Consider the following 13,258-nt stretch of genomic DNA (forward strand, 5'->3'; position numbering starts at 1 on the left):
AGGTCAAGACCACTGTGGCTGATAGAAGAAAAGAAAAAACATTACTTCCATGTCACAGACATGGACCAAACATTGTGGATGGCTTGTACATCGATTAAGTAAGAAACTTATTGATTTGGTGTCAGCGGTTCAAAGGTCAGGGCCACTGACTGAAAGAAGAATAATGGTGTCTGCACAACAACATTAGTTCTGTGTTGCAGATCTGGACTAAACGTTTTATGTTGCATGTGTTTGCAGAAAGGAAGAAGACAACAGTTTTATGGTCTAAACATCACACATCAAGATCACTTTGACTGAAAGAAGAAAAATTGTGTATGCTGAAAGTTTTTAGTTATTTAATAATTTATTAAATTGATCAAATTTTGGAGGTTTTGCACTTGTGATATGGGAGAGACCATTTGATTAGGCATCAAAAGGTCTAAGGTCATTGTCACTGCTGCTCAAAGAAAAACAGTTTTTAAATAATAACCTTTGCTCTAGAGTGAGTTCTTGACCAAACTTTGTTGATGGCTTACACTTAGCGGAATGAAGAAACATACAGATATGGGTGAAATTATCTGGATATGTACTACACTAACATATTTTTTCTTCTTGGATCAACTTTTCATGCTTGAATGATTATTGACAATATTCTGCAGGTGCTATGTTTACATTCAGTGATGGGGCCCTGAGTGGCCGAGTGGTCTAAAGCGCTCACCGTTACGGATCACTGCCATCTCACCTCTGTCTGCGTGGGTTCAAGTCCAAGGCTCGGCTAGCGTGGGTACGTGGGAAAGCCTGCCAGTAGCTTCTCGTGGGTCGGTGGTTCTTTCTTGGGTTTTCCAGGGTTCTTCCTCCACCAGTTATACTGGCCGCCATGTATAGCCTATCTTGTGCTGGAAAATGGCATTAAACCCTAGAACAACAACATTTAGTGATGTTTATTCCTTGTAGATGTGTTTATAATCAGTTGTTCCTATGTTTACCGTGACTCTTTTCCCCAGCATCTCTTTTCCCCAGCATTTCTCATAGCCTACTTTCCCCAGCATCTCTCATGGCCTACTTTTTTCACAGAACAAATGTTTTTAAAAATGCTGGTATTGTTACCTTGAATTTGTTGGCAAACTTTTGATTCAGCTGTTATTGAACCTGAAACATAGATATATCCATCTCTGTGTAGCAAATAATAGTTTGGGGAACATACCCTTGACTTTAATAAAAAATCAAGAAAAAAGTCAATTGTAAGTGCTGATAAGAAAGGTTTACATTCTGCAAACAGTGTGGGCAATAAGACATTTTATGCTAATATTTTTTCTCATGTTATCAGTTTTTACTTTTGTAAACCAAAGTCATTTTGAATAGTAAAGTTAAATGTGTACTTGTTTTTTTTCCTGATATCTTGCTCCTTCTGGATTGGCATGTTTTCTTTGTACCATTTTATAAACAGAATTTACAATTGAGGGGTAGATAAGTCAGCCAATAATAAGTGATGTGCACCTGGGGTCAGAATTTGTTCAAAGCAGGTCACAATAGAGGAATTTGGAAATCAACTTATTTTGTACAAACTGGTGACTTGATCCTAAAAAATCATCTCTATAGTTCAAGTAAAGTCTGAATTGGAACAGATTTGGGGAAAGTCTCAAGATACTCCACAGAAACCCATATCAGAGCACTTGTAAATATTTAGGAATTAGATATAACCCCAGGTGATGTTAACTGTTGCTTACTCTTGATGCATTATATGAATTAGTCACAATCTTAATATCTAGCAGTTGTAAATAAGGTTCTTGTTATGTTTGATAGCTAAATTATGTAAAGCTAGTTTAAAATGGCTATTTGGTATATTTTTCAGTTGATAAAATTGTATATCTGAATATGTATTGTCTTCTGTTCATTGACATGAAATCATGGCAGGTGCCCTTGTACAGCTGAGAATTTCACATGCTCTGTGCCCATTTTGTGGGATTGGCACCTTGTCTTTTCAGATTTTAGTTTGAACACTACTTTTTTTCCCAAGCTTTCTGGTCTGATGTTAAACTCACATGTCTTTATATTTCTATAAACAGGACCTTGAAAATCAAATGGATATAGCAGAGAAAAGGCGACAGACCCTCTTGAAGGATTTTCTGGAACTTTGATTACAGTGCCAGCTGCATAGATCCACAATCAAGTGTTAATCCTGACCCATCATGGCATGTCATTTTACATTATACTGCTAATGAAGGCTGCAATGTTTACATGTGCAAATGGTTTAGTGTACTTTACTGCCTGTAAAAGTTTACAGAATTAGTAACGATATAAATGAACATGCATGCAACTGTCAATGACACAGGAGCTAACTATTCTACTGAAGTAATATATTCATAATGAATGTGACATAACTTGGAAAAAGCCAGATTTGTTGAGAATTAGTTGTAACACATGTTACGCATCAGTTTCTTGCCCACAGTATTCTTAAGCAACATTATTAACCTTTGAAAAGCATGTTTGCTAACAGAGCTGTTAATGAGTCAAGTTTTTTTGAAAGAAACAACATTTTAAGTCTGCAAGCCACTGTAGTTTTCTGTAGTCATGGTAAATCCTACAGAGGCATCTCATGCATATGACCATGATGTTCATCCAGTTGCGTACTTGATTTTTTTTCAGTACAAGGATTCATGAAATAATATTACAGTCCTTAGATGCTTTATTTAAATTGTCAGATACATTCATCAAAGACATGTTTTGAAAACTGATTTCTGCTGTTATATTATTTGCAGTAAATGAAATCATTGAAAGTTGTGGAAGGTTTGGCTTGTACTTTGTCAATGGTTTACATATAAATAGCCGTCAGCTGTAAGAGTAACATGGAGGTTGATGGAAGGGCTGAGTTTTGAACCATTTTGATTTAACAACATCATTTGGGTTATTATATACCATGTACATATTTGGACATTTTGGTAAACATTGCAGCCTTGTTTATGCATATGATTGTGTTTGATATTCTCGCTCAACATGTTCATTGTAATGAAGACATGAAGCGGAGTTTCAAATTGGGATGAGTACCATATATACCTGCTTATAAGTTGGATCCAACTGCAAACTTCATAGACCCAAATCTGCTGTCACGCAATGCACTTGCAGATCTGGATATATGCAGATTGTTTAGATAATCAGTAGAACACAACATTGATCTGCTGGTGTATTATGTGCTAGCAGATCTGGATCTATGCTGTTTGCAATTTGGTCTGATTTATATGCAAGTATGTACTATACTGTATTTAGCCATGTACCTAAATGTGAATAATGTAGACCCAGACTGGTTGTCCCATAACACAATGACAGATCAGGGTCATAGTTGTTCCATTTACATATGATTTTGGGAAAAGAGAATATACCTTGATATTTTTGTCTGTCCTGCAAATAGATCTGGACCCTCTGTCATAAAACTTACTCCATGGTTTGAGTAATGCTGTATATACTTCATTATAAGTTTGGTCAAAGTGATCTGTCAATGCATTACTCAGTAGATAAGAGTCTGTGTTGTTTGTAATGGGACCTGACTTATAAACAAGTACATATGGTAAGTGTTACTTCAAAATATAAATTATACAAATGCAGTGTATTGATCAATCTGAATATTTTCAAGTAAGAATTGAAGTCAAGAAAAGTTTTATAATGGTGGATTTAGGATTCAGACTTTTTTAGTAGGGTACTTGTACTTGACTATTTGCTTGAAGTTTAGTTATTATGTTTCATTCTTATTCCAAACAGTATCTTTAAAAAATGAATTTGCCCAGACATGTAACACATCTTTATTAGTCATATCACAAAACCAAATTCATTTACTTATAAAACATTTGTTACATGTTTATAGCTGTGAACTTTCATGCAAAAAATTCATGATTCATTGTGTATGTACATGTGTGTTTGAATTGCAGTTGTACACTCATAGTTTGTATGGAAAATGTCTAGTTTGAATTAAGAGTTATATGTGGATTCATTGATAATTTTGTATAATTGTATAGGTCTTTAAATTGTTGTGGTGTATTAGATCATTAAAAGTATACATTGAAGTTCATGATTCAGTCCCATAGCCTTTTGATTTTCATTTTAGTTCAGATAGCCAGTGACTAATTTGAATATATAGTGCTTTATGATAAATGTACTCCGTGATTGTTACAGTATCTTGACTTTTGTATCATAGCATGTTCAGGACTATATGACTATATGTTTGTCAGATGCATCTAACACTTTGTATCCATTGTTATTTAATGAACAAGCAGACCTGTGAAATTTATAATCTTAAGATAAAAATGTACCATAATACAGTTGCAGTACTATTTATTCAGACATTGGTTTATGATACATCATGGCATTTAATATGAAAGAAATATTTGGTCACATGGGCTGTGCCAGAATTAGGTCACTATAATTTCATTATTTTTTATATTTTTTTATCCCCATTCATTCAGGTGCTCATTTGATCATTTATTACCCTCACAACATTTTTTGCTCTCCCCCCCATCTCTGACCCTATTTTACCTACACATTTAAACATTATTATTTGGATGCATCTTAAAAGAGTGACTAGATCACTGTGACCTAATTTACATGCCTAAGTGACTTGTATTGTTGTATGCTCAATACCTCGGACCCTATTCCACTTATGCAAATTGGTATGTTGATACATTTGGACAAAAGTAATGCAACAGTGCTAAATTAGGCTTGTGTGGTCTAATTTTCATACATGAATGATTAACATATAATATATTAGACCCAATTTCACCAACATTCCTGAAAATTAGGCTAATCTCAAGGACATTAGCTCAATCATACTGAAACAAGGTCAGAATGACCTAACTTGAGCAACATTTTTATTTTAGCTGTTCATTTTATCCTCAGTCTCTTTCACTTTCACATACAAATTGGCATGTCAGTACTTCTTGAAGAAATTAATTGTACCAAGACCAGGTCAGTCTGACCTGATTTGCACCCAAGATTAACTTTACAGCCATTTGTTCATTACATTTTCATTATCTGGGACATTATTTTACATACATTTATAAAAATTGCTGTGTAGATACAGCTGGACATTAAGTAACACAACCATACAAAAACTAGGTCAATGTGACATAATATTCATGCTTTATGACTTATTTTCAGCTGCTCGTTCATCACACCCTCAATATTTTTAACCCTCTATCATCAGCATCATTGAAAATTGATATGTAGAGTCATGTCATGGATTGCACACTCATCAGTTTGAAAACTAGGTCATTGTGATCTAATTTTTAGGAATGAGAAACACTTTCTATATTCAGCTTGAACATTCATTTATTATGGCTCCTAATATATAAGACCCATATTTAACATACTTTCATGAAAATCGGTATGTGGATTCAACTCAAAAAAAGTATCGACTGCTCTGGTGGCTTAGTGGTTAGAGCGTCCTTGTCAAATGTGGGAAGTCGTGGATTCGATCCCTGGCCGAGTCATACCAAAGACTTACATAAATGGTACTAAAAGCTGCCTCGCTTGGTGTTCAGCATTAAGAGGTTAGTGTTAGGACTGGTCGGCCTTTTGTCAATATAATGTAACTGGGTGGGACATCCTGCTACATGTCTGCGGCATGATGCCCCAGTGCTAAACATCCCTAAACTGCCACACTGCAGACATCATAGCGATATGACTGAAAAATTGTTAAAGCTATGTTAAAATTCCAAATATCACACACACACACACACACACATACGAAAAGTATCTCAACAATATAAAAACTTGGCCAGCTTGACCCAATTTTCATACTTGAATGACTTTTTATATTTTCAGCTGTTCATTCATTAAACACAATATCTTGGACCCTACTTTGTCAGCATTCATGCACATTTGTATGGGGGCACTATAGTAGAAGCAACTGAGCTATATCAAAATCAAATCAGTGTGACTAAATTTTCACACTTTAGTGACTTTTGTATTTCAGTTTTCCTTTTTCTGTATACTTTATATTTGGACCCTATTTTGCCAACATAGGAAAATTGGTATGTTTTTGCATGTTACAAAGGTAACTTAACCATATAAAAACTAGTTTAATGTAATCTGTTTTTCAAACTAGTAACTTTAAACTTTTGAGCAATTATTCTGTTACAGCCTCAATTTATAGGAATCTATCTTCCCAGCCTAAACAAATTTGGTATGTGAATACATCTGAACAAGATTAACTCTTCCAAATGAACACTCATTCTAACCATATATTCCCATATTAGTGACTTTTTTAAAAATTATTTTGGGCCATCTGTTCATTACATTCACAATATCATAGTCTGTGTGATCGCATATCAAGTTTTGTAATCTTGTGTAAAAACTAGTTTATTCTGACTAAAGTGACTTGTGTTTGTGTATGCATTTGTTACACAATCAACAGCTTGGACCCTATTTTACCGGCACTCATGAATCTTGTATATGTATAGGTATCTCAATGAGATAACTCAGCGATACCAAAACTAGGACACTAACTAATTTTCATGCCTTTGTGACTTTTGCATTTTTAGTCATCTGTTCACTAAATATCTTGAACCCTATTTAACATACACTTATAAAAATTAGTTTGTGGATGCAGTTCCGAGAGTAAATCAGCCATCCCAAAAATAAGTCACTGTGACTGACAGGTAATTTGCAGACATGTAGGAATCTGGTACTTTCCTCTTTACTAGTCTGTATATTATCCAGCTACTCATCTGTTGGTGAGTGGATTTTTGTTTACATTAAACACCAATTTCTAGACAGGTGTAGAGCTGAAACAAATGTTTAATTTTGCTGTTCTTTTTTTTTGTTGAATTAGTCAGAATAGGGTTTGATTGTTGTTGTTGTTGTGGGGTTTAACACCATTTTTCAATACACGTTAGGCTATACATGGCGGCCAGTATTAATGGTGGAGGAAGAACACGGGGGAAAACCCCGGGAAGAACCACCGACCCACGAAAAGCTAATGGCAAGCTTTCTCACATACCCACATTGGCTGAATTCGAGACTCGAACCGACGCAGACAGAGGTGAGATGGCAGTGATCCGTAATGGAGAGCACTTTAGACCACTCGGCCACTCGGGGCCCAAATAGGGTTTGAGTATTTATTGATGTCAAATCCATCCTTTTTCCTTTGTCTCATTTGGTATTTATTGACACCCACCTACCACTCCAAGTCAGACCACATTGTAACTGAACTAAGTCACCTAAATCAATTAAATGACAGCGTAGGGTCTTGAGTAAACAATTTCATGATTCACATGAAAACTTAAATCAATGTTAAGTGTTATTTTCCCAGTTTATCTTCAAACTCAGTACAAATGGAACTGTTTTTTTTTTTTTTTTTTAGGGCTGAAGATATATGGAAAATGACTGAAACTTCATTAACTGTCCCATTAAAGCAGGCACTATATGAAAAATTTCTCAGGGAAGTGATTTGTTTTCACTGACAGGGCTAACTTTTTGCCTGAATCAGCATACAGTTATTCTGTTAAGCCATACTAAACACACATTCATACTTGATAAATAATGGGTGCCAATGAAACCTTTACATTGTTATTGTCTCAACTTTTTACACAAGCTGTAGACTGCAATAGGTGTGGAATGACATTGTAGGTTCTGTAAATAGTGTGATGCAAGCAATACCAGGGCCAGGTACATAGTAATTAGTTCCCTGCCTCAGCCAAGTCTGGGAGTAGATCATTTGCTTTCATGAGAAAAGAGTGATTAGCAAGAAATGGTTGTCATTATCAAAAAAGACACAAGAAGAAAAAGGCGAAATAATTCCTGCACCAACTGGAATACATGTTGATAATTTTGGATTTGTACTAATGAACAGCAACATTGAGAGTACAAAGTAAACTCGCTACCTCTACAACTTAAATGATTCTGTTCAACATCTTGCTGATATGTAAGCTGAAATCTGCATTACTAACTTTAGAGGCTTTCAAGAAAATGATTGTGACAGATTTAAAGCACTTTTAAAACAAAAGCTGCATAATGGATTAATTCAAGACACCAAATGTTACAATATATTGGAGTTAACTTTCTATGGTAAGATGGAGGGGGAGTACAGGGAGTCCAACAAAAGTGTTAAAACATTTTAGAGCTCTGGTCGATGGATTTATTTTGGCTTTGTTGACTTTTGATATGACCTATAGTTAATACTTTGTTCTTCGTAAACTTGTTATACATTATCCTCTCAAGAATATCACAAATGTAACTAGCAGTGATGTGAAGAACGTGAGTTGGGATTTGAATTTCAACAAATATAGTAGGTTTGAAGCTGTTCCATTGTAAACTAAATTTGCATTGCATAGTTTACATTTCACCTTCTTAGATTTTTTATTTATAAAAATGTTACCAAACCAACTGGGTAAACAACTATTTGATTACCTATTTTCTATTTCCATGTTCACCCAAAACTGTTCTTATTCAAGTGTTTGGATATTTGTTTCAGTTGTACTAACATGTCTTATGGACGGAAAGAGTTTTGTTGAATTTGCTTTTAATGTATGTCTCTATAGTCAGATACCTATGACCATGTATAAACTCGAGTGATTGGAAGTTGTTGGTTTTGAGAATGAAATGTATTTTCAGTGTTGGATGCATAGTTTATTGTGGAATTGAACATGTTTTAAAAAATATGTTAATGTGTGCAATCATATTTGAGATATTTAAACATTAGAACATGTTTTTAGTTTAATTTATTATCTATTTATTTATGTTTGTTAGTCACATATTTATACGTGTAGTAAATAGTTATCATTAGAAATGTTTCCTGAATTTATGACAATTTCTTTGTGTCCCACAACATATATAGTGCTAATGATGTGTTATTCTTGTGCTGAAATATTGAGAACATATGGTAACTTTGTGTTTAGTTCACTCAAAAAAATAGTATTGACTTGAACAAGCTTATTTTCTTCTTTGAATTCTAAGTCATTACAGTTAGTTTGTGTGCATTAATGATTTTCCTATGCAAGTGAGAATGTACCTGGATCAATTGGTGGAAGTGTCAGTTGATGTATTATTTAAAAGGGTTTAATGTAACCTATATTTCATATCTCTTATGAACTGTTGTTAATCTTAAACATATCAAAAGTCAAATTAAAAATTAAAGTATAATATTTATGTCTTGTTATAGAATTAGTTATTATTCATTTATTCCATTTTTCTCTGGTTTTAATTTTTTTCTAAATTCATCAGTGAACAGTAGTAAACTGGCAGGAGACATCGGGAAGGAGGAAAATGGGTCATTAAAGTCACAAATGCATCTGAATTCATTTGAAGATAGTCTGAATTTGAAGATAGTCTGAATTCATTTGAAGATAGTCTGAATTCATTTTCAGTAAATCCAGTCAGGAATCATTTCCTACCCTGTCTGACCTCATTTGCTTCTCATTAAGTATTAAGTGCTTGAAGGTTCATTAGCTATAAATATTTAATTATGATTTGTATTTTAACATTTTGCATCATGATATTTGATAAGTGATAATGGTACTTGCGTTACAAGATAACTTTTGATATCATTCCATCCATTTGTAGGTCTGAAGATTGAATGTAAATTCTCTGGCATGTCTTTACAGAACTTTTTTGGTCCCCTTCCTTCTCTCTGCTTCTGTTCGTCCATTGGACCATACTTTTCCTTCAGCTCAATAATGTTAGAGATTATTGGATGCAATTTGGTATATTTACACAACATCAACAGTAGAAGGTGTGTCAGATGCTACATTTAGGGTCATTATTTCCATCACGCTTTCTCATCCACTCCTTAAAGATGTTTGTGATTAAGGTAAAAATATTGGTATACTTGTATGTTGTCATTACGAGGCTTCTTGCATACCATATTGGGCGTCCTATCATCATGGTCAAGAACTCAGTATTTTACATTTTCCATCATACTTTCTCTTCGACTCTATAACTTGAAAGATTATTTAGATGAAGGGATGAAATGTATTATACTAGAGCGTCATCATTAGAAGATGTGTAGTAACCATATTGTGATTGCTATCTTCAAGGTCAAGGTCACTGCTCAATATTTTATGTCAACCACCTTTTAAGGACAAGAATCCTTTCCACCCTTATCATTGGAGATGTCATTGAAATGAAGGTTCCAGTATTTTTATTTAGTATACAAATTTGTTTTACATAAAAGTTAACAGGCAAGCAGTTGGTGTAAGTAATATTTTGTATTTAAGGAAGCAAACTAGGTGTTTATAACGCTAGTACGGTACCTTATCATATTTTGTCAATAGTAGATGTCATGAAAATCATTCTTTATCTACATTCACTTACATTATATGGTGCCATTTTGAAGTATCCACTCTTATTCCTTGTAGCTAGTTACATGTAATTAATTTCTTTGAGATTGTTGAGAGAGTTGTTAATATTCAGTATTGGCTAATGTGGACTGATTGTTTCAATCAAATAAAAATTAGTAACATTTGACTCCATTAATTTTGTTTATGCTATATTATTATTATTCTTTACACTTCTTTTTCCACTTTCCACATTTGTAGCTGTCTGAAGCTGATACAAACTGGAACCTGTGTGTGTGCTCTCTATCAGTCCTTAAGTGATCAATGGAATTTGATGTATGTCAAATATAAATTTTGATCCACATGATGACTTTGAACAGTGTCATTTGAATTTACTAATTGCATGGTCACGGGTGGAATATGGTGATTGTTTTTATAATTGTTTTCTTCATGCAAATCTTATTTGAAATTGTATCATCTTCAAAGTCATATGGCAAAAATAAAGCTATTAGACAACTTGAAGATCTCACACTAAAATATACAAAATCCTTTTTAATTTGTATAAAATATAATTATTGCACATGATAACTTGGCATGTACAATGGTACTCAATAGCTCCCATTTTAAAACATGATTCAGAGTGCAAGTCTTTTCAGGTGCTCTGTAGACAGTTCAGCTTGAATTTGATGTTTGTATGGCAATAAGATTCTGTCACGAAGCAGAGAATGGTGATCATATTATTTAGTATTGTCATTGATGACCACAGAACTTATGCACTATTACTGGAATTTACCAGTTGATTTAAAAGTTAAGTTCGGCATATATATAACTTGTATTATATGAGCTCCTTGAGTTGAAAAATATTTTTTCTTCTTGCAAGACGGAGATGAAAAAATGTGATTTTACATAGTACTTTACCCATAGCTGAATTCTGGCACATCAAATGTGTGTAACATCCTTGGTGCCATAAGACAACATTTGACTGCAATCTGTTAGTACAATAATGGAGGTCAGCATCTTCATGTTGAAAAAACAGTTGTTCTAATTGACAGATAAAAGAAATGCACACCGGTGTATGTAGTTGGGGAGAAATTATGTGTTTAGCAACTTTGTGATGAAAATGATTTTTTAGAAAATGAACTTTTATGATTTTACTTGTATCGTTTGATTAGACTGTGGTAAGTGATTTTTCAGTCACATGACTATAAATTGCACCAGAATATTAAGTATAATAATTGTTATATTGATAACTTTAAAAAATGGCTGAATGAATATGTCCAGCATTTTTGTTGCCTTCTAAATGTTCTTGACCACCTTTTTCAAAATTGTATCATTGTTTGCTTGAAATGTTTAGTTATGAATAGTGATTATGATTTAATGAAAGAGGAGAAAAAAATGAGACAAACTTTTATGTCACTTTTTCCAATGATATATCAGACATATTTGGCCAGGAAAATATTTTGGAGAGACCAACAGATTGATAGACAGAGTATCAGTTTAATTATCACTTTCTCGTTAGGTGTGTATGTGTACATCAGGTAGGACAACAAGACTGAGGAAACATTTAATTGAAGTAAAAAATGAAACTGCAAGTTGAGGATCAATAGATATCAGAATTAAGGATGCAATAATAACATACTCCATGATTGTTGCTGCAAGCCTCTTCTCAGTGAAGATTGTATATAGATATGAAACAGAATTCAGTAGGTATACAGAAGCATAGCAAAGTTACTGCTATAATGGCATGGCTTTGCTGTTCACACTTCAGTAGCTATACCAAGGCATAGTAAAGTTACTGCTATAATGGCATGGCTTTGCTGTTCACACTTCAATAGCTATACCAAAGCATAGTAAAGTTACTGCTATTGCAGTTCACACTTCAGCATACATTCTTTAATATTGCTTTACAGACTTGATGAAGCTAAAGTGCTTTAAATGTTTGGCTATTACTGCCTTTGACATAATGAAAACAATCCATCGCCAAATTATGAATTCAAGAATAATGAAGAAGAAATAATGACATACTGTTAAAAAACAGCGAAGAGAGGATAAACGACTAGTCACTAAGTAAATTTAGTCCATCAACAGATACAGATATCAGTAACATTCATATAAATGAATACATTACAATGACGCCCGTTGTGACTCCATGGTCTAAAACTAAATAACAGAAAAGAGCAAAAACCAGCAAGTTTTGTAAAACTCAATAAATAATATATATTTCCTGAGAATACAAAGTGAAAATTTAAAAAGAACTCAAAGTATTATGACTTAAATCCAAAATAGTCTTCAGAGTTCTATCAAAAGTCCAAATGAATAAAGTTCCAATTGAATTCCAATGGTATTCCAAATAAATTCTGATCTTTAATGTGTTGATATGCCCTGTAGTCTTGAATTTGCTAATAGTCTGTATATGTTGATGTGTTAATAGTCTTTTGATGTATCACAATAATATAATCCAAAATGACCTTGTCTGAATTCACTATTATTCCAAATTAATGTTTTAGTTCAAGACTGTTATTGAGCACTTTTTAATTCCAGCAAAAAATAATATAAATAAATTAATCCACCCAATTTAAAAACTGAACACAAAAGTAAGACTTGATTCTGCTTTGGATGTTAAGACAAGAATAAATAATTCTAATGTAAACAAGATTATATACCCCTCTACTTGACCTATGTTGCAATTACAATTTTCTGGAAATAATCAACTTAATAGCAAATTTCCTTTGTGGAAGTTTCTAAGGTCAGAATCAAGACTATCTTTACCTCAAACTGAAGTAAACATGTTTACAGTGAATATGTGTGATTTGGATTTTTAACATAGCCTTAACAATTTTTCAGTCATATTGTTAAAATTTCTGTAGTGTGGAAGTTTCTAGTGATGTCTAGCACCGGGGCATCATGCTGCAGACTTGTAGAATCCTGTCCCACCCAGTGACATTATCCTGACACCAGGCTACCCAGTCCTAACACTAACCTCTAAATGCTGAGCACCTAGTGAGGCAGCTGTTCAT

General features: G+C 33.6%; 1 protein-coding gene across 2 annotated transcripts in view; it reads left to right on the plus strand.

Moving 5' to 3' along the window:
* Positions 1 to 10,428, plus strand: part of LOC149799657 (putative E3 ubiquitin-protein ligase ariadne-2) — a 66,344-nt gene extending 55,916 nt beyond the window's left edge. For both annotated transcript variants that reach the window (XM_089959003.1, XM_089959004.1), the window contains exon 14: positions 2,046 to 10,428. In XM_089959003.1, the coding sequence (XP_089815129.1) occupies positions 2,046 to 2,117 (72 nt within the window). In that variant the 3' untranslated portion in view covers positions 2,118 to 10,428. The remainder of the gene's footprint in view (positions 1 to 2,045) is intronic.
* Positions 10,429 to 13,258: the final 2,830 nt, after the last annotated feature.

This window comes from Sinohyriopsis cumingii, chromosome 5 (assembly GCF_028554795.1).
Source record: "Sinohyriopsis cumingii isolate HCF-2022 chromosome 5, ASM2855479v2, whole genome shotgun sequence".
In the NCBI taxonomy this organism is placed as follows: Eukaryota; Metazoa; Mollusca; class Bivalvia; order Unionida; family Unionidae; genus Sinohyriopsis; species Sinohyriopsis cumingii.